A 23,073-nucleotide genomic window follows, 5' to 3' on the forward strand; every position below is an offset into this window, starting at 1 on the left:
GTTGCCCAGGATGGTCTTGAACTCCTGGCCTCAAGTGATCTTCTCACCTCAGCCTCCCAAAGAGCTGGGATTGCCCAGCTAGAACCTGAATTTTAAGTTCATCCTGTCAACTGGCTTATAATTTTAGACTATATGCCATTTTAGAGAAATTGAAAAAAGAAAATTTAAGAGAAGGATAACTAATTTGAGACATCTAAGTACAATCATTATGTTATACTTACAAATTAACTGATTGGCAATTCCCTTTGGTGTAACATAAGCATATATATTAATGTACAGAGTTAAGACATTTAATACCAGAGGTAATTTCAAAAAAACACTAAAGATTTATTTATTTAAATTGAAATATTTTGGTGCTCTGCTGCATTTGAATCTTCTGAGTACAAAATGTATACTATCCCAGGTGTTTTCATCATCTTATTAAATGATATTGAGATAGAGTGCTTTTGTAATCACCAATCAGTGACAGTTTATTTAACAGCTGCTTTGTGCTCAGCATTGTATGTATTAACCATCTCATTAATTCTTTGCAGAGAGACAAGAAGAGAAACTGAAGAATAACAACAGAGATCTATCAATGGTAAGAGACCTAACTATAACTTCATGGTTAACCACATAATATTTTTAGCAAAAGACTGATTTACGTCAAGTGCATTGCACTCACCTTTTCAGAAATTTATCACCTGTGAAGGCTATAAATAATATCATGGGTGTTCCTGGACCAAATGGAAGTGAAAATATGCTCCTGCTCTTAAACTTCATTTTAATACTATAAATAGCTTTTTTAGACCGTCTCAGAGGTCATAATTTGTCCTCTTCACACAGTTCTTAGTTCCCTCTTATGTTTTCAAATGAAGTAGTTTATTTTCTTTTTCTTCTTTATGTTAATGCTGAATCTTTGGTTTTATGGTGATGTGTGTAATCCCAGTATAGAAGTTGGAACATTATAAATGGCTTTTATTACTGTCTTGTGTTCTTTTTTCTTTTTTCTTTTTTAGAGACAGGATCTTGCTTTGTCAACCACGCTGGAATGCAGTAGCACGATCAGAGCTCACTGCCACTGTGAATTCTTGGGCTCTAGGGACCCTCCTGTCTCAGCCTCTCAAGTAGCTGGGACTACAGGAGTACACCATGCCCGGCTAATTTTTAATTTTTTTTGGTAGAGATGAGGTCTTGCTATCTTGCCCACACTGATCTTGAATTCCTGGGCACACTGATCTTGAATTCCTGGGCTCAAGTGATGGATCCTGCAGCCCCAACCACCCAGAGTGTTGGGATTATAGGCGTGAGCCACTGCACCCTGCCAAGTCTTTTTTTTTTTTTTTTTTTTGAGACAGAGTCTTGCTCTATTACCAAGGTTGGAGTGCAGTGGCTCTGTCTCAACTGACTGCAACCTCTGCCACCTGGGCTTGTGCGCTCCTCCTACCTCAGCCTCGCAAGTAGCTGGGATTACAGGCGTGTGCCACCATGCCTGGCTTATTTTTGTATTTTTTGTAGAGACAGGGTCTTGCTATGTTGCCCAGGCTGGTCTTGAACTCCTGAGCTCAAGCCATCCACCTGCCTCGGCCTCCCAAAGTGCTGGGATTACAGGTGTGAGGTACCGTGCCTGGCTCTTTTGTTCTTTAAGAGACCTTTTGTTCTCAGTATCTGGCATACCATGAAGTATAAGGAAAAGTGATTTCACTACCAATTTCCTCATTATTTATTAAGAGTAGGCTTTATTTGAGCATATCTTCCTAAAGCATAGATAGGCTAATTATATAGCTTGATTAATTTTTCACTTAACTTCTATACATTTAACATAGGACACCAGAACTGTGCAATAGTTCTCTTTTACTTACTGAGAGACCTTTTGCCAGTACTTATTAACTCATTGGCCAGAATTGGGCCACAAAGTCACCCCAATATTCTTCCTCACCGGGTGGCAAGAAGAGGAATTGGAGGTGAAGGGTGGGTTACCCAACATACAGTTATAGCTTTTTGCTAAGGAGTACTTTTTTTTTTTTTTTTGAGACGGAGTCTTACTCTGTCGCCTGGGGCAGGAGTGCAATGGCACAATCTCGGCTCACTGCAACCTCTGCCTCTCAGGTTCAAGTGATTCTCCTGCCTCAGCCTCCCGAGTAGCTGGGATTACAGGCACCCGCCAGTACGCCTGGCTAATTTTTTGTATTTTTGGTAGAGATGGGGTTTCACCATGTTGGCCAGGCTGGTCTTGAACTGCTAAGGAGATTTTTTTAAAAAATGACGTGAGGCTGGGCGCAGTGGCTCACGCCTGTAATCCCAGCACTTTGGGAGGCCGAGGCGGGCGGGTCACAAGGTCAGGGGATTGAGACCATCCTGGCTAACACGGTGAAACTCCATGTCTACTAAAAATACAAAAAATCAGCCAGGCGTGGTGGCGGGCCCCTGTAGTCCCAGCTACTCGGGAGGCTGAGGCAAGGGAATGGCGTGAACCCGGGGGGACGGAGCTTGCAGTGAGCCAAGATTGCGCCACTGTACTCCAGCCTGGGAGACAGAGCAAGACTCTGCCTCAAAAAAAAAAAAAAAAAAATGACATGAAACCAAAACTTTTGAGATAATGCTTTAGATGTGTTTTTTTTAGTGTAAAATGACAATTTGTTCGTCTCATTACAGGTTCGAATGAAATCCATGTTCGCTATTGGCTTTTGTTTTACTGCCCTAATGGGAATGTTCAATTCCATGTGAGTGTCCTTTTATATGCTTTTGACTAATAGCTATTACTCTATATTTGTATGTATGTTAGCATGAACTTTTTGGGTAATATTTTATTTTGACGTAATTTCAAACTTAAAGAAAAGTTGCAAGAATAGTATATCCATTACCTACATTCACAGTTGTTAATGTTTTGCTTCACTTCTTTTTTTTCTTTTTCTCTCTTTTCTTTCTCTATTATATGTGTGCTCATCCATACATTATTTATGTATTTTTCTTAATCATTTGAGAGTATGTTGTAGGCTGTATGCCCCGTTTCCCATAACTACTTCTCTATATATTTCCTAAGGACATTTTCTTATATAACTTCAAAACAATTATCAAAATCAAGGGAATTTTTGTTTTTTGGGTCTTTTTTTTTTTTTTGAGACAGTGTCTTGCTCTGTCACCCAGGCTGGAGTGCAGTGGCGCAATCTTGGCTCACTGCAACCTCTGTCTTCCTGCGTTCAAGCGATTCTCCTATCTCAGCCTCCCGAGTAGCTGGTACTACAGACATGCACCACCATGCCCAGCTAATTTTTGTATTTTTAGTAGAGACGGGGTTTTGCCATGTTGGTCAGGCTGGTCTCAAACTCCTAACCTCAGGTGATTCACCTGCCTTGGCCTCCCAAAGTGCTGGGATTACAGGCGTGAGCCACCACGCCCAGCCAGAATTTAATTTTTATAAAATACAATTACACAATAACTTTTTTACCCTTTTAATATTGAGGGTGTTTTATGTATAAGACATAAGGCGTAGGCATTATGGGTTCTCTATAGAGAATTTAATATGTTCCTTCTTTTTCAGTTGCTTACTAACCTGCTGCTTCAAAATGAAGGTAGTCATAAAAAGATCTTTTGCCTCTTAAAATAGAGTCTTAATAACTATAATCTTGTTTAATGATAAGGTAAATTACTGTTGTCTAAACCAGCATATAGCAGACCAGAGTAATTATGGAACTGAGTTTGACAGAAAATATCCAACGATGATAGTAATTTATTATCTTTTTGTTGTTGTTCGGGACAGAGTCTCGCTCTGTCACCAGGCTGGAGTGCAGTGGCGCGATCTCAGCTCACTGCAACTTCTGCCTCCTGGGTTCAAGCGATTCTCCTGCCTCAGCCTCCCAAGTAGCTGGGACTACAGGTGTGTGCCACCATGCCTGGCTACTTTTTGTATTTTTGGTAGAGATGGGGTTTCACCATGTTGGCCAGGCTGGTCTCAAATTCCTGACCTCAAGTGATCCTCCCACCCAGGCCTCCCAAAGTGCTGGGATTACAGGCGTGAGCCACCACGCCTGGCCCAGGCTAATTTTTAAAAAGTTTTTTGTAGAGACGAGGTCTCACTGTGTTGCCCAGGCTGAATATAAACTTTAATACAGAAGAATGGTTGTTTTGTAACCTGCTATAATTTTTGTCCACACAAAAATCTGTGGGCAATTTTTAAAACATGATATATGTATTAATTTCTGTAACTTACTCTTTTTTGAAATGTCTTTATAATGTTCCATTGAATGGATGTACTTTTTTTTTTTTTTTTTTTTGAGACGGAGTTTTGCTCTTTATGCCCAGGCTGGAGTGCAATGGCCCGGTCTCAACACACTGCTATCTCCGCCTCTTGGGTTGAAACCATTCTCCTGCCTCAGCCTCCCGAGTAGCTGGGATTACAGGTGCAAACCACCACACCCAGCTAATTTTTTGTATTTTTAGTAGAGACGGGTTTTCACCATGTTGGCCAGGCTGGTCTCAAACTCATGACCTCAGGTGATTTGCTCACCTCGGCCTCCCAAAGTGCTGGGATTACAGGTGTGAGCCATTGCACCTGGCCAGGATGTACTCTGTTTAACTAATTTTTTATTAATCATCATAAAGAATTTTTAGATAGTATGTATACCAATGTATACTTATTATTCCCTTAGGGTATATCCTAGTATTTCATGAGTTAAACTTTGGTATATATTGTTCCTTAGAAAGATTTTATTAATTTATATCTTTAGATTATTGCCATCAGTACTTGTGAATGGTTCTTTCTCCTTATACTTATCATCACTGGAAATTATGATATATCTGCTTAAAATTTGCCAATTGAATAGTTGAAAAATAATATTTCTTTCAAATTTTTTCATTTTTTTGATAACTTGTGTGAGATTTAACATCTTTTCATATACTTACTATGTTTTTCCAGTTTTAAGTTCCTAGTTCATTCCCTCCACTTGCTCCCTGCCTTCTTTTTTTTGACGTTTATTTTTTATGTTTTTATTTACAAGAGTTTTTTACATATAGAGGCTATTAAACTCTTTTTTTGGAAAATATTTTTTGTTGTTAAAGCTGTTACTCTTTTCCATTATGTAAGTAATGCCGTTTGTCATATCAGATTATAGAAAAATTTTTTTCCTGTTTTTTTCTATTTTCTTATTTATTTATTTAAAGACAGGTTTTCACTCCATTACCCAGGCCAGAGTGCAGTGGTGCAGTCATTGCCCACTGCATCCTTGAACTCCTGGGCCCCAGTGATCCCTACCTCTGGCCTCCCAGAGTGTTGGGGTTACAGGCATGAGCCACTGCACCTAGCCTACTTGTTATATTTAAATATTTGTTTCGTCTACAATTTATTTTGGTATATGGTTTCCAGCTTTACTAAGTTTTTAACCATTGTCAATATCACGTAGTTGAATAAATCATCTTTTCCCTGATGATATGAAATGACTTGTTTATTACGTATCAGTAGCTTCCCAAAACTTAGGCAGTGGATCTTAACCAGGAGTGTGCATCAGAATCATATACGGGGGGAAAAAATCATATATGGAGTTTTATAAAATAATTTTCTTATATGAGTAATATATAAAACTTATTTCTAAAAAATTCAAACACTTATATAGAATAAACAGTGAAAGTGAACCCAAATAGATTGAAAACTTAGATCCACACAAAAACCTGTACACAGATGTTTATAGCAGGTTTATTCATAATTGCCAGAAGTTGGAAGGAATCAAGATGTCTTTCGGTAGGTGAAAGGATAAACAAACTGTGGTACAACTAGACAATGAAATATTATTCAGTGCTAAAAAGAAGTGAGCTAGTAAGCCATGAAAAGACATGGAGAAATCTTAAATGCATAATTTTAAGTGAATAAGCTCTTCCAAAAAGGCTATACACTGTACGATTCCTGCTGTATGAAAAAGGCAAAACTATGGAGACAGTAAAAAGATCAATGGTTGCCAGGAGTTAGGAGGAAGGGAAGGATGACTAGGCAGAGCACAGAGGATTCTTTAGGGCAATGAGATTATTCTTTATGATACTATAATGGTGGATAACATGTTATTATATATTTGTCCAAACCCATAGAATGTACGACACCAAGAATGAACCCTAATGTCAACCATGGACTTTGAAACTCACTTGGAACCAATTGTGTTCCCTGTGAAAGCAGCATTCTCATCCATATGTTTTAGTGGTACTCAATTCTAATCACCAGGAATTCAAACCTTTTTTGTTTCCCTTCCTCTCCCTCTTCTTTTCACTAGACATTACTCCATATCTGTCCTGTCCCAAATTTAATGATATGTACTGGATTAAATCTGACCCTTTCAACTTTCTCTTCCTCTCAGTTAACAGCCCCTGTTTTCTGTCTGTGTAGTCATTCATTCATCCCTCCCTCCCTTCTCATTCATCCTAGCACCAGCTCCCATCCTAGTTTCAATGATTATTTCCTTTTTTCTCCTTTGCTATTACTTTTCGCTTGGTATCACAATAGCCTGCTTTCGCTCCCTCAGGTGTCTCCTCTCTATCCAACATTGTTAAGTTAGCCATCCTCAGAAGCCTGTTACTCATTGCCTAATAACATTATCTGCTACTGATTAAATAGTAACCCATGTTGGGGACTGTAGTGAACTTTTTATATATGTTACCCTTTTACTGGTTTTTTTTTTTTTTTTTTGAAATGGAGTCTTGCTGTGTCACCCAGGCTGAAGTGCAGTGGCGTGATCTGGGCTCACCGTAACCTCCACCTCCCAGGTTCAAGCGATTCTCCTGCCTCAGCTTCCTGAGTAGCTGAGATTACAGGGACTTGCCCCCACACCAAGCTAATTTTTGTATTTTTAGTAGACATGGGATTTCACCATGTTGGCAAGGCTAGTCTTGAATTCCTGACCTCAGGTGATCTGCCTGCCTCGGCCTCCCAGAGTGCTGGTATTACAGGTGTGAGCCACCGCGCCCTGCCTTCCCTTTTACTTTTAACAGTCTTCTAAGATAAGAATTCTAATCTTTGTTTTACAGATGAGGACGTGAGACTCTAAGTCACTTAACTTGCTCAAGGTCTCCAAGCTAGTAAATGTTGAGCTGGGGTTTAACCCTGTCTCTCAGACTCTAAAGTCCACACTTATCACCATGCAACCCTGACTATTGATTTTAGTCAGACTCCTTACCCTGGCTCTCATGACATTCCATGCTTTAGCCCCAGCCTGTTTTTCAAACTATTTTCTTATCATTGCCTACTACGTACTCTGTTTTAACTGTATTGTTCACTGTTCCTGGGGCACTTATTCTTTCAAATGAATTTTAGAATCAATCAAGTGTCAGCTTCCTCTAAAATAATCCCTTCTGAGTTTTGTCTGAAATTTTATTAAATTTGTACATTAATTTTGAGGTATTAAATACCTTTATAATTTTTAGTATTCCCTTCCAGAAACATGGTATTTCTGCCAAGTCTATTTTATATACTTTCTGTAGTTTCTTTCCAAATAAGTATAAGTAATATTTCATATTTTCTAGTTTGCTACTACTGTATATAAGTAGCTTATCAATTTTTTTTTTTTTTTTTTTTTTTTTAGACAGAGCCTCACACTGTTCTCTGTTGCCCAGGCTAGAGTGCAGTGGCACGATCTTGGCTCATTGCAGCCTCTACCTCCCGGGTTCAAGTGATTCTTCTGCCTCATCCTCCCGAGTAGTTGGGATTACAGGCAGGCATCACTACGCCTGGCTTATTTTTGTATTTTTAGTAGAGATGGGGTTTCACCATGTTGGCCAGGCTAGTCTTGAGCTCCTGACCTCAAGTGATCCACCTGCCTCAGCCTCCCAAAATGCTGGGATTACAGGCGTGAGCCACCATGCCCAGCAGGTTATCAATTTTTGTGATTTTATTTTCTAATTGGACATCTTCCTGAACTCTCCTAGCTTTTAATTTGATTCTCTAGTTTTCTAGATAGATAATCATATGATCAGACAAATAATATTGTCATCTTTTCCAAATTCTCTTTTCCCTCCATCCCTTCCTTTCTCTCCATCACTGTTCTCTAGTTCTATTGTGCAATGAATTAGAACAACCAGAAGAGGGTTAAATACTCGAAGGTAAAATACCAACGATACTGCAGTAAAGATGGGAACAAGATGAAGAGAATGCCCATATCACTGCTATGATATTTATGAAATTTTTAAAGAATGGAGGTTTTCAAAGCTATATGCAAGCATATGTGATATGTTATCCTTAATAGAGTTAATAATATAATAAGCACTTATCAAATATTTGGTGATTAAGTTATTAGACCTTGGACCAGTATTGAAATGCCAGATTATTTTTGCAGTTCATCAATATAAAATACTAGATGCTGTGTGTGTGTGTGTGTGTGTGTGTGTGTGATATAGGTCTTCCAAGCTATAGAAGTCAAAGAAGTCAAGTAGAGTATCTTCAAGGAGGAAAATTATATGAAAGCTTCATTATAATCAGGTTTCTTATAAAAGGATATGTTGGCAGGAAAGAAGGCTATATATATTTTTTTTTTTTTGAGATGGAGTCTAGCTCTGTCGCCCAGGCTGGAGTGCAGTGGCACAATCTCGGCTCACTACGACCTCCGCCTCCTGCATTCAAGCAATTCTTCTGCCTCAGCCTCCCAAGTAGCTGGGACTACAGGCATGCACCACCATGCCTGGCTAATTTTCTTTTCATTGCCTACTACCTACTCTGTTTTGTATTGTTAGTACAGAGGGGGTTCCACCATATTGGCCAGGCTGGTCTCAAACTCCTGACCTCATGATCCACCCGCCTCAGCCTCCCAAAGTGCTGGGATTACAGGCGTGAGCCACCGCTCCCGGCCTTCTTTTTTTGTTTTTATGTATATTATTTTCAGCAACTTTCTTATTCAGAACACTGGCAAACAATAGCTTTTTATTTGCGTGTTTTGTTTTCCCAAACTAGTGGAGGTTTGCATAATATATTTTACCAATATTAGTGCTGTATTCATGTTTTTGTTCTGGTCTTTGTACCCTGTACATTTAAAAAATATATTGTGTCTTAGACTGTCAGCACCTAGAAGTTAAAGGCTGTATATCTATTTTTATAAACTGGCATATGAAATTAAAAGTCTAATACATGTTTTGATTATATTGGACAAAAGTTATTCAGTCTTTAACATAATTTCTCCAAGTTTAACTTTGATCATCTGTTTTTTGAGACCAGATCTTGCTCTGTCACCCAGGCTGAAGTGCAGTGGTGTGATCACTATTCACTGCAGCCTCAACCTGCTGGGCTCAAGTGATCCCCCTACCTCAGCCTCCTGAGTAACTGGGACTACAGACATGCACCATGACACCTGGCTAATTTTTTTTTTTGGTAGAGATAGGGTTTCGCCATGTTGCCCAGGCTGGTCTCGAACTCATGGCTTCAAGTGATCCTCCTGCCTCGGCCTCTCAAAGTGCTGGGATTATGAGACATGAGCCACCACGCCTGGCCAAGACTATAAGGGATACTAAAAGATTATGTAAGCCAAGAGTGGTGGCTCATTCCTATAATCCCAGCAATTTGGGAGGCTGAGGCAGGAGGATCACTTGAAGCCAGGAGTTTGAGACCAGCCTGAGCAACATAGGAAGACCACAGCTCTACAAAAAAAAAAAAAAAAAAAAAAGCCAGGCATGGTGCTATACCTCTGTAATCTCACCTTCCTGGGAGGCTGAGGCAGGAGGATTCTTTGAGCCCAGGAGGTCAAGGCTGCAGTGAGCCATGATTGCACCACTGCATTCCAGCCTGAATGACAGAGCAAGACCCTGTGTGAAACAAACAAAAATAATATCCCTTACACTCTTAAAATTTGTTAACAGCTGGCAGATGCTTTAAGGAAAAAAATCTATGGTTAGACTAAGAAGGGAAGGACTTGAACTCCCAGACTGCCAGAAAAAGGACTAGATATAGCTACTTATTTAGTAGCTGTATCTACTTTTTGGCATCTCTTCCTGAATCATTTACATAAAGTTGAAATAACAGGATTTTAGAATTGAAAGTTTTTTTGTTTTTTTTTTTTTTTGAGATGGAGTTTTGCTCTTGTTGCCCAGGATAGAATGCAATGGCATGATCTCGGCTCACCACAACCTCTGCCTCGCGGGCTCAAGTGATTCTCCTGCCTCAGCCTCCTGAGTAGCTGGGATTACAGGCATGCGCCACCATGCCCGGCTAATTTTGTATTTTTAGTAGAGACAGGGTTTCTCCATGTTGGTCAGCTGGTCTCGAACTCCCAACCTCAGGTGATCCGCCTGCCTTGGCCTCCCAAAGTGCTGGAATTACAGGTGTGAGCCACCGTGCCCAGCCCGAAAGAGATCTTAAAAGTCATTTAACACATAACTTCTCTCCTAATACAGAAAGCTCATCACTAATGTCTCTAACAGATAATTTGTCATCCTTTATTTCCAACAATGAGGACCTTAGTGGTTTCTGAGATAACTAGTACTTTTATTGAGTAGTTTTTAGAGTTTGAAAATAATTCCTTTTACTGGGCCAAAATATGCCTCCCTATATCTGTACTTGTGAGCAGTGATCCTGCCCTCTGGAGTCACAGAGTAGGTGCACTTAAAGAAATAATCCACCTATTGTAAATCATCTCTCTCTTTGCACCTTCCTTCTTCTCTTCCCAATTTTTTTCTTTATTGTGCTAGACACCAATTTCTGTTCCTTATAACAAGCTTCTATTCCTGTAGGACTTTGAGAGGCTGAGGCAGGTGGATTATGAGGTCAAGAGATCGAGACCATCAAGGCCAACATCGTGAAACCCTGTCTCTACTAAAAATACAAAAATTAGCTGGGTGTGGTGGTGCACACCTGTAATCCCAGCTACTCGGGAGGCTGAGGCAGGAGAATCGCTTGAAGCAGGAGGTGGAGGTTGCAGTGAGCTGAGACGGCGACACTGCACTCTGGCCTGGGTGACAGAGCGAGACTCCATCTCAAAAAAAAAAAAAAAAGGAATTATCAGAAGATTTTTCAGATTTGTTGCTGGTTTAAAGTCTCATGCGTGTTCAACTTCATATAATTAAATAACTTATATATAAAGATATAAAAGATTTTATATCGCTTGAACCCGGGAGGCGAAGGTTGCAATGAGCCGAGATTGTGCCACTGCACTCCAGCCTGACCGACACGGCAAGACTCCGTCTCAAAAAAAATAAATATTAAACATTTCTCATTTTTAATTTCTAATACAGTAAATATTAATAACTATAAGCTACAGAAACACAAAGTTTTTAGGGTCCTAAATAATTTGTCAGTATATAAAGGGGTCTTGATACCAAAAGAATTGAGAATGACTAATTTAGGAAAAGATTGATGAGAATAATCTAGGCTCTTCTTTACATCATGGTACATCAGGTTCATGTGTATTTTTAGCATGTCACCCTCTCTTTGTTTTTCAGAGATCAGAGACTTAAAGCTCTATTTCTGTCCCAGATTCTTCTTTGGAAGTAAGAAAGTTGTCAGTCTTCCAAAGATAACAATTCTTTGTTTTTTTTTTTTTTTCTTTTAGATTTGATGGTAGAGTGGTGGCAAAGCTTCCTTTTACCCCTCTTTCTTACATCCAAGGACTGTCTCATCGAAATCTGCTGGGAGATGACACCACAGACTGTTCCTTCATTTTCCTGTATATTCTCTGTACTATGTCGATTCGACAGGTGGGTGATCACATCTAACATTTAATATGTATATTTTTCCTTGCTGTCATACCAATTAGCTTTTACTTTTATAATACTAGAAATGTTTACCCATTGTTCCTGAGTTCTTTCAGTTGCTCATTTTAGAATTTCAGTGTATCTTCCAAAAGCCATTTTAAATGGCTATAGGTCTAGATGACTGATCCTTAGGGATGAGAAGTAGTGATAAAACCAAACATGGATTCCACATCCCATTCTTAGAGCTCTCAGGCTCCTTCTTTATTACAACTGCCTAAAGCTGCAAAAGTAGAGAGTGGGTTTGGTCTTCCCAGTACCATTTCTTCATTATATACCAGCACCATTTAGCGGCTCAGGAGCACAAGTAAGTTTAACAATGTGGTAATTTTAGGTTATTCACAGTTGAGATAAAGTTTAGGTTATAGAATTTACATTTGGCCAACTTGGTGATTTGACATTCGTAGTGAAAAAGAGTGAGAACTAAGGAGTAAAAGGGTTATGAAGGCCCGGAAGAGAGCTATAACATTCGATTAGTGGGGAAAGGTTCAGGCAGAAAGGTTTAGAGAATGAAGTGGCTTTCAAGATGGGCCTGTGGAAGTAAAAAGGTGGCCAGGTGCCGTGGCTCATGCCTGTAATTCCAGCAATTTGGTAGGCTGAGGCGTGAGGATCACCTGAGCTCGGGAATTTGAGACCAGCCTAGGCAACATTGTGAGATTCCATCTCTACAAAAAATTTAAAAATTAGCTGGGTATGGTGGCATGTGCCTGTAGTCCCAGCTACCCTAGAGGCTGAGGTGGGAAGGTCACAAAAGCCTGGGAATTTGAGCTTGAAGTGAGACTTGATTACATCACTGGACTTTAGCCTGGGCAGCAGAGCGGGACCCTGTCTCAAAAAAAAAAAGGCGGGGGGGCCGATAATTAAGGTCTCTGGCTGAACAATTCTTTATTTTAGGGCATTATTCAGTTTCTGAACATACTGCCGTTTGGCAGGCTTTGTAGTGGAAAGGTTTGCACATGCAGTAAATAGGAACATAAAATTTTCCTTACACTTACACAAGTGATTCTCTTTTTCTCCCCTCCTTCTGAATACTGTCTGTGGCAGAAGATTTTTGGTTGCCCTGTGTATTAGTTTGTTCTTGCATTGCTATAAAGAAATACCTGAGACTGGGTAATTTATAAAGAAAAGAGGTTTAATTGGCTTATGGCTCTGTAGATTGTACAGGAAGCATGATGCTAGCATCTGCTCAACTTCTGGGAAGTCCTCAGGAAACTTAGAATCATGGCGGAATGCAGAAGGGAAGCAGGCATGTCACATGGCCAGAGTAGGAACAAGAGAGAGAGGTGGGAGGTATTACACACTTTTAAACAACCAGATCTCATGAGAACTCACTCACTATCAGAAGAACAGTACCGAGGGGGATGGTGCTAAACCACACAATTTGACATGAGATTTGGATGGGGACACAGATTCAAACCATTATCCCCCTGGAATGTGAGAATCAATGGGAAATCAAATTATAGTTCATGGCTCACCAAGATCTTTGTCATTGTATTGCTTAATATTTTTTCCCAATTCATATCCCATCACATCCCCACAAATACAGCACTTTGCCCATTCTGGTTTGCTTAATAGTTTTCATGTTACACTCACTCAGATGTACTTTTTGCTTCTGTTTTTCCTTATTTCTGAATGCCTCCCTCTTCTTCCTTTTAAACACAATCAAGTTTTAAGGCTTCCTTTTCTGGCACATATTTTCTGGCACTTACTGCATTGTGAAGGTTAGCTATAAGAGGAGCATGACTAAAATACAGAAATATCAAAAGACTATTATAATAGTGTAGCAAAAAATCATTATGTTATAAAGTATAACAGTGAAAAGAGGGATGAAAAGAATGGGAAAAGATTGAGAAATAAATAGAAGGGGAAACCAGCTGAACTTAGTTATTGATTTAATGTGAAGGAGAAAGGAAAAACTAAGAGGACTTTCAGGTTTTTTATTTTGGTGACCAAATGGGGACTAGTTTCACTAAGAGACTGGGAATAGAAGAAAGAAGAGTATGTTGGTTAGAAGACACGCTGAGTTTGAGGTGTTTGTTGAATAGCTAAATGATTATGTCCACCAATAAGTTGTACTCTTGCTTAGCTGACGTATATACTTAAATTTTTGAAATGGTCTCTGTAATAGAGCTGCCCTAGCCCATTTTCTGTTGCTGTAACAGTATACCACAGCCTGGCTAATTTATAAAGACAATTTAGCTCACAGTTCTGCAGGAAGGCCAAGAGCATGGTACTGGCATCTACTGAGGGCCTTCCTGCTACATCATAACATGGTGGAGGACATCACATGGTGAGAAGGCAAGAGCGAGAACCAGAGAGAACTCACTTTTATAGCAAAGCCACTCGTGATAAGGAACCCACTCCAGTGATAATGACATTAATCTATTCATGAGGGCAGAGGGATTACATTTCCACCACATGAACTTTTCGGGGACACATTCAAACCATAGCAGGAGTTTATTGTGAAAGCTAAGGTAATGACAACACAGATCTCTTTTGGTTTAGCACAGATCCTTTGATCTCTGTGGAATATTGGTCTTTAATTTGTTAAGTCTGAAATTTTAAAATTGTGGCTTGGGTTGACATCTTAATAAAACACAATATGACGGGCCAGGCGTGGTGGCTCACGCCTGTAATCCCAGCACTTTGGGAGGTCGAGGCGGGCGGATCATGAGGTCAGGAGATCGAGACCATCCTGGCTAACACAGTGAAACTCCATCTCTACTAAAAAAAATACAAAAAAAATTAGCTGGGCGTGGTGGTGGTCACCCGTAGTCCCAGCTACTCAGGCGACTGAGGCAGGAGAATGGTGTGAACCTGGAGGCGGAGATTGCAGGGAGCCAAGATCACGCCACTGCACTCCAGCCTGGGCAACAGAGCGAGACTCTGTCTCAAAAAAATAAATAAATAAGTAAAACATAAAAACCACGATGTATATATTTCACTTTAAGCAACAAAGAGCAATTCTGAGTTTGTTGTTGTTGTTGTTGTTGTTATTTTGAGACAGAATCTCACTCTGTCACCCAGGCTGGAGTGCAATAGCTCGATCTTGGCTCACTGCAACCTCCGCCTCCCGGGTTCAAGTGATTCTCCTGCCTCAGCCTCCCAAGAAGCTGGGATTATAGGCACCCACCACCATGCCTGGCTAACCCTTTATATTTTTAATAGAGACAGGGTTTTGCCATGTTGGCCAGGCTGGTCTCGAATTCCTGACCTCAGGTGATCCACCCACCTGGGCCTCCCAAATTTCTGGGATTACAGGCGTGAGCCACCGTGCCCGGCCCCATTCTGTTTTAATTTCAGGCAGATTTTGTTACTTTACTTGTGATGGATCAATAGTAATCTTAGATGCACCGAAAAGTCACCATCTAAAACTGTAGAGTTTTCAAAATGAAATAAATGTTGTTAAGAATTATCATTTAGAGCCAGGCACAGTGGCTCACGCCTGTAATCCCAGCACTTTGGGAGGCCAAGGCGAGCAGATAGCTTGAGCCCCGGAGTTCAAGACCAGCCTGGGAAACATGGTGAAACCCCATCTCTACAAAAAATGCAAAAATTTAACTGGGTATAGTGGTGCATGCCTCTAGTCCCAGCTACTTGGGAGTCTGAGGTGGGAAGATTGCTTGAGCCCGGGAGGTGGAGGTTGCAGTGAGCCGAGATTGCATCACTGCACTCCAGCCTGGGCAACAGAGCCAGACCCTGTCTCAAAAAAAAAAATTATTTAGGAAGTTCAACTCAAGCTGGTCTTTACACTCCTTTTAATTATTTCTAAAAATGTGACGAGTTGTGTATCAGTTGATTTTATCAGGAATGCAAAGCTCATTTTCAGTGCGGATCGGCAAACTGTTTCTGTAAAGGTCTAGATAGCAAATATTTTAGGCTTTGTGGAGAACTGCAGTGTACGGTATATGCTATTAAGTTAAAATAAGAAAATCTGCAGATCCTAGACTCGTACAGCCTACTGAAACATGCTTGCTGAATACAAAAAAGAGGGGGAGGTGGGCAGCAAAAAACACAAAAAATTTTCATATGTTTGTTTTCAGTTAAGGAGGATATATACTAACACTTTTTATTTCCACTTGTCCAGGTGTATGCAAATTCAGTGTCTAGTGAGGGCCTGTTTCCTGCCTGGTTCATAGAGAGTGCCTTCTCTCTGCATGACACGCATGAGAAAAAAAGTCTATAAGGACTATAGTATTGCATAGCTAGTGTAAAACTGTTGTATTTGAAGGATCTGTTCTTTTGGTATATAGTTGTCTTCCCCAAGATCCCAGTTGAATTCTAACTACTTATTGCAGCATCCTCAGTGATAGTCATCTTGCAGATAATTTTATTACTTAAATTCTAAAAACAAAAATAGTCTGAAATACTTAAAGCTTGGAAAAATCACAGAAGTCACCTACCTTTATACTTTTTGTTTTATTAATTGTAAATTGTTTCTCTACCTATTACTCACTGTTAGCTTATGCACAAGAGAATTATGAACGTATTAATATATCCAGTCTGAAATGCCTTAACAGCATTTGAAGTGTTATCATGGAATATATGCTTCTTCCTTTGAACTAAAATCCTTATTAGCCTGCTATTTCCACATGTTTTATTTGCTTTTTAAGATCTTAGGTTACATGTTGTTGTTTTATTTGCTTTTTAAGATCTTAGGTTACATAAGAATTGACTCTATGGTTGCCTGCGAAATGAATAGTCAGAATATGAGGCTTTCAGAAACTCAAATTGTAGACTGTACCATGATTTTCCCATGAATGCCATTGGCAAAGAAATAGGCCTGGTTTTTCGGTTGTTTTGTTGTTGTTTGTTTGTTTTGGAGACAGAGTCTCGTTCTGTTGCTCCGGCTAGAGTGCAGTGACGCAATCACAGCTCACTGCAACCTTCACCTCCCAGGTTCAAGCAATTCTCCCACCTCAGTTTCCTGAGTAGCTGGGATTACAGGTGCATGCCACCACACCCAGCTAATTTTTGTATTTTTAGTAGAGACAGGATTTCACCATGTCGGCCAGGCTTGTCTCAAACTCCTGGCCTTAAGTGATCTGCCTGCCGTGGCCTCCCAAAGTGCTGAACGCCTGGCAGCTTTCCAATCTTAAGTGTTCTTGGCATAGGAAACATGGAGGCATGAACGTTTGTAATGGATATAGGGACTACTGAATCTAGAGCTGTTGGTGGGCTGTAACAGGAAGTGAAGCTTGTCACTGAGAAGGATTGCCTGAATCTTCACCTCATGGTATAGCATTAAGGAATTTCATTTTTCTTTCTTGTGCTTCTTATAGTGCAAGTCTGCTGGTGACAAATTCTCTTAATCTTCATTTATCTGAAAATATTTTTATTTTATCTTCATTCTTGAAGGATATTTTCATTGGACATAGAATTCTGGTTTGGCTTTTTTGTTTGTTTTAACCTTTAAGCATTTTAAATGCCTTTCCACTGTTTTCTGGCCTCCATTGTTTCTGAAAAGTTCTTCATGTCTTTGTGTCCTCGTAAGTAATGTCACTTTTCTCTAGCTACTTTCAGATTTTCTCTTTGAGATTGGTTCTCAGAAATTTGACTGTGATGTGCCTAGAGTATTTTTTTTTAAAGTTTTTCCTGCTAGGACTTATGGTTTTCATTAAATGGAGGGAAATTTCAATCATTATTTCTTTAACTGTTTTCTGCCTCATTCTCTCTCTCTCCTTCTTCTGGAACACCAGTTGCTTATATATTAGTCGTTTTGGGTATTGTCCAACAGGACACTGAAGCTATGTTGAATTTTTTTAAATCTTTTTTTTTTCTGTTCTTCAGATGGGATAATTTCTGTTGATCTGTCTTCAAGTTCACAGACTCCTCTAATCTGTGTTAACCCTAAGCCTACCCAATGATTTTTGAATTTTAGGTATTATATTTTTCAGTTTCAGAATTTTTGCTTTATTTGGCATCCTTCCTGAGATTTCTTGTTTGTTAATGTATTATGAGCCATATTTTATGTCCATAATTATTTAGCTGCTTTAAAAACCTTGTCTGCTGGGCTGGTGTGGTGGCTCATGCCTGTTCAGCATTTAGGAAGCTGAGGCAGGAGTTCAAGACCAAGAGCCCAAGAGTTCAAGACCAGCCTGGATAACAGAGCAAAATCTCATCTCTACAAAAAATACAAAAATTAGCCGGGCACAGTGGCATGTACCTGTAATCCCAGCTGCTGGGTTATGGGGGCTTAAGTGGGAGGATTGCTTGAGCCCTGGAGGTCGGGTTTGTGGTAAGCTGTGATCGCGACTTTGCATTCATGCCTGGGCGGCAGAGCGAGACTCTGTCTCAAAAACAAAACAAAAAAACCTTGTGTGCTAATTCCAACATTTGGAATTTGGACTCCATTCCCTGTTCTCTTTTTTTGTTTTTTGTTTTTTTTTTGAGATGGAGTCTTGCTCTTATTGCCCAAGCTGTAGTGCAGTGGCATGATCTCGGTTCACTGCAACCTCCACCTCCCAGTTCAAGTGATTCTCCTGTCTCAGCCTCCTGAGTAGCTGAGATTACAGGCGCCCGCTACCATGCCCGGCTAATTTTGTATTTTTAGGAGAGACCGGGTTTCACCGTGTTGGTCAGGCTGGCTAGTCTCAAACACCTGACCTCGGGTGATCCACCTGCCTCGGCCTCCCAAAGTGTTGGGATTACAGGCGTGAGCCTCCGCGCCCGGCCTGTTCTCTTAGTAACAGTATATTTTCCAGTTTCTTGATATATCTAGTAATTTTGGATCATATCCTGGATAATGTAAACGATAGGTTGAAGATATTCTGGATTCTTTTATTCTTTGGAAGAAGTGTTGATATTTTTGTTTAGGCAGGCAGTTAACCTGGCATTTGTCTTAGTCCATTAGGGCTACTATAACAAAATACCATATACAATAGAAATTTATTTCTTATTCTTCTAGAGGCTGAGAAGTCCAAAATCAAGGCAAATTCAGTGTCTGGTAAGGTCCTGTTTCCTGCCTGGTTCATAGAGAGTGCCTTCTGTCTGCATCCTCACATGGTGGAAGGCACAGGGCAGCTCTTCGGGACCTTTTTTTTGAAAGGACAATCCCATTAAAGAGGGCAGAGTCCTCATGACCTAATCACCTCCCAAAGTTCCCACCTTCTAACACCTTGGTAGTTTGGATTCAACATATGAATTTGTAAGGGACACAAACATTCAGACCATAGCAGCACTCAAACTCCAAACTCTCCTTTGTGGTAGATGGCAGCTGAAGTCTCAGGTCAGTTATTTTAGTCTTAACTGGGCTGCTTATAGGCTGCCTTGTACATAGTTTAAGAATTAAGCAGACCCAGGCGTGGTGGCTCATGCCTGTAATCCCAGCATTTTGGGAGGCCAGGGCGGGTAGATCACTTGAGGTCAGGAGTTCGAGACCAACCTTGCCAACATGTTGAAACCCCATCTCTACTAAAAATACAAAAATTAGCCAGGCATGGTGGTGCATGTCTGTAATCCCAGATACTCAGGAGGCTGAGGCATGAGAATCGCTTGAACCTGGGAGGCGGAGGTTGCAGTGAGCTGAGACTGCGCCACCGCACTCCAGCCCGGGTGACAGGGCAAGATTCTGTCTCCAAAAAAAAAAAAAAAAAAATTAGGCAGAGATTTGGGGGCAGAGTTTATATGCAAAATTTGAGGCTCCTTTTTTGTTGTCTCTCTGTTTTCCAGGATTCTTTCTCTATTTTCAGTAGCTGTGGTTTTCCAGTAGCTTTTTGGTTCTTCAAACCAGTAAGATTGTAGTTTATTCTGAGTTTTAGACACTCTTCACAGTGCCGACTGGGGTTATGCCCTCCATTATGAGATTTTCAAAAAATAAAACATTTTGTCTTTCTGCACTAAGCTAAAATTCAGAATATTCTCCTTGACTGATCCTCAAAGAAGGAGCTAAAAGAGATCTAGGGACATTTTCATTGGAAAGATACGGGAGAAAGAGGAAAGGAAGGAGGAAGTGAGAGCGAGAGAAAGAGATTGTCACTTAATCTCCTGACCCCAGCAGAAAAGACTTTTATTACAAAGAGGGCCTTTGGTCAACCTAAGACAGAAAATATTCATTCATCATTACAAAGGAAGTGACATTACTCTAGTGCAGATTTGATGTGCTTATCTTTCAGAATTTTTATTTCCACTTTATAAGATATGTGTTAAGAAGGTCCCAGAAGGGAGCTTCAGTTTTCTACCCTATTTTATTTGTTTTCTGTATTGGGCTTTTATACATCACATTTTATTTTTCAAAAGGCTTCTGTTAATCTCTGTGAATTGTGTGCAAAAAAACAAAAAACAAAACAAAACAAAAAACGATGGGCCGAGCGCAGTGGCTCACCCCTGTAATCCTAGCACTTTGGGAGGCCAAGGCAGGTGGATCATGAGGTCAGAAGTTCAAGACCAGCCTGGCCAAGATGGTGAAACCCTGTCTCTACTAAAAATACAAAATTAGCCGGGCATGGTGGCAGGCGCCTGTAATCCCAGCTACTTGGGAGGCTAAGGAAGAGAATTGCTTGAACTCGGGAGGTGGTGGAGGTTGCAGTGAGCTGAGATCACACCACTGCACCCCAGCCTGGACAACAGAGTAAGACTCCGTCTCAAAAAATAAAAATAAAAAAGAATAGAAATTTATTTTAAAAATTAAAAAATAAAAGAGTTATTAAAGGGTTATTAAAGGGTCTGAAAATGATTGATCTAGTCAACCCTCTTTTTTCTAACAGTAAGGACATTGAGATTTGGTAAAATGAAAAGATACTCCTATTGTTTTATTGTCTAGTTTGTCAGCACTGTAACACAAGTTTTCTGATTGCTAACCCAATAATATTTCAGCGATATCAAGCTTGTACTATCAGGTTTTTTTAGTAAATATTTAATCTCTACATTATTTTTCCCAAATAGTCTAGTCAGATATAATGTGAGAGCCCTGGTAATATTGGAAAGGGTCGTTTTGAAGTGATTAGATTTTATATACAGCTTTGTTGATAGAATAAAGATTACATTGTGGGAATTAATGAGATATTGCGATTAATTGGAAGTGAAGACTGGTTGCCAGATGTCAGAGAAACTAACAGAGTGAACTGAGGATTGCCATAGGTGTGTTATTTTAGCTAAATGACTAAGGAATAAAATTCAGCAGAATGTGCTTATCGCCATTGACCTGGGTCTTCCCAAAATATCCAGTTAGCAACCAACAACTTCCGTTTCTTGATCACTGGTTCTTAATCATGGTAAAGAGGAAAGAACACAAATCCTGTGTTTGTGTTTTTCTGGTTTTCCTGCCAGAAGACACAATTATGGGAAAATGTTTTTCCTTTGTTTTTCTCTTCTGGGTATACACTCTTCATTTGTTACCCTGTTACACAGGACTGGACAGGAATTCAAAATAATTGTTTTACATTTTTCCAAAACTTGATTGCATCTTACTATATTTTGCATTTGTATTTTCTTTCATAGCATCTTTATTATGTATTAAAACTCCTATCTTTTAGCTAAATGCATGTTTCTTTCTTTTTTTTGTTTTTTTTTTGAGATGGAGTCTTGCTCTGTCACCCAGGTTGGAGTGCAGCTGCACGATCTCCTACAACCTCTGCCTCCCGGGTTTCAAATGATTCTCCTGCCTCAGCCTCCCAAGTAGCTAGGATTACAGGCGCGTGTAGAGACGGGTTTCACCATGTTGGCCAGGCTGGTCTCAAACTCCTGACCTCAGATGATCCACCCACCTCGGCCTCCCAAAGTGCTGGGATTACAGGTGTGAGCCACCACTCCTGGCCTAAATGCATATTTCTAAACTAAATCTTGCTAATTAACAAGGCCTGAAAACTTGACCTCAAGAAGAAAGAAAAATTGAGAGATTATAGGAAAGCAGTCAGGTTAAGTTTAATGGATGAGATTGTTGAAAGATGTAATGAGATAATATATACAAAAGTGCCTGCTGTACAGTGTGGTATTCAGTGAGTATTTATTGAATTACAGCCTGACCATTGGTATCTTATTTTTCTTATCTACATGCAAGGATAATAATGTCCACTTCATTAAGCTTTGAGGATTTAAATGAGGACATACATATAAAGGTCTTAGAACAATGCCTTGCAGAGTGTAAGTACTCAGTAACTGTTAACCATTATTATTGTTGTTATTCTTTTTTTAGCTTCATACTATGACCTTCACTTTAAAATAGCACCCACAGGAATATTTTTCTTTATTTTAAAAGTATTCCATTTAGCAGTATTTCAAAAAGTTGGGGAAGGCAAGATATGAGAAAAAGTATACAACTATTATTAATACAACTGTTATCTTACTATATATTCTTAAATACTTTATATTCCCTTTTATAGACCTTATTTTTTAGAACAGTTTTAGGTTCACAGCAAAATTGAGTGGAAGGTACAGAGATTTCATATATATGCCTTGCCCCCACATATGCATAGCACACCCCTCTATCAACTTTCTCCACCAGAGTGGTACATTTGTTACAATTGATTAATCTACACTGACATATAATTATTACCCCCAAATCCATAGTTTATGTTAGGGTCCATTCTTTGCATTGTACATTCTATGGGTTTTTTGCATAGCAACTATATTTTATATGTGTATGTTTATATATAGAGAGAGAGAGAAAGAGAGAGAGAGAGAAACCATTTGCTCATTTAACAGCATAATTGTGATTTTTTTAAAAAATAGGCCTGTTACACGATTTTTTATTCCTTTTTTTTTTTTTTTTTACTTCTTTATGTGATTTTTTTATTCCTAAGATAACAGTCTGTTACAGAGAGGTGGCTTAATAAAGGAAAACTGCACTTTGAGTTATATCAGTTCACTTTCTGACTTGTAACCTCTCCCTACATCAACTTTCTCATCTCAACAGCAGGGATAACTAAGGACTACTATCTAGTCCTTAGAACTGTTTGCAAACTTTAAAGTGTGTAGAAATGTAGGATGTTACTACTGTAGAGATATTAGTGACGTCTGGTCCTTTTACCTGTGGCTCTTGCATCTTGAGACCATCACTTAGTTCCTACATGGGTTTTAGGGGAAAAGATTTCACTGATGGAAAAGCAGGGGAAATCTATCTGAGAAAAACAGAAGACCTAGGTTTCACCTGTGAGACTATAGGAATTTAAACAGATTAGTTTAGAATTTCATGAAAGGATAAAATTGCATGCAGTAAATGCAGAGTGTTTGTGTTAAAATACAAATACCTGTGTAATGTAACACCGATACATTTAATTTAGTGTTCCCAAAACGGGTCTGTGGCAAGAGCCACAAGGAAAGGAAAGTATAGAGTAAAGGAAAGTATAGAGTTGCGTGGATTTCCATGTACTTTGGCTGTGGCTACTGAAGTGTCTCATTTTTAACACTTTTTTGTTGCTGCTATTGCTATTTGAGATATTCCCTTCTAGA

At 39.6% G+C, this 23,073-nt stretch overlaps 1 protein-coding gene across 2 annotated transcripts in view; it reads left to right on the forward strand.

Moving 5' to 3' along the window:
• Nucleotides 1-23,073, forward strand: part of TMCO1 (transmembrane and coiled-coil domains 1) — a 41,612-nt gene that overhangs the window by 13,851 nt on the left and 4,688 nt on the right. For both annotated transcript variants that reach the window (XM_008978256.6, XM_003824586.7), the window contains exons 4-6: nucleotides 534-580; nucleotides 2,635-2,702; nucleotides 11,487-11,631. In XM_008978256.6, the coding sequence (XP_008976504.1) occupies nucleotides 534-580; nucleotides 2,635-2,702; nucleotides 11,487-11,631 (260 nt within the window). The remainder of the gene's footprint in view (nucleotides 1-533; nucleotides 581-2,634; nucleotides 2,703-11,486; nucleotides 11,632-23,073) is intronic.

This window comes from Pan paniscus, chromosome 1, assembly GCF_029289425.2.
Source record: "Pan paniscus chromosome 1, NHGRI_mPanPan1-v2.0_pri, whole genome shotgun sequence".
NCBI lineage: Eukaryota > Metazoa > Chordata > Mammalia > Primates > Hominidae > Pan > Pan paniscus.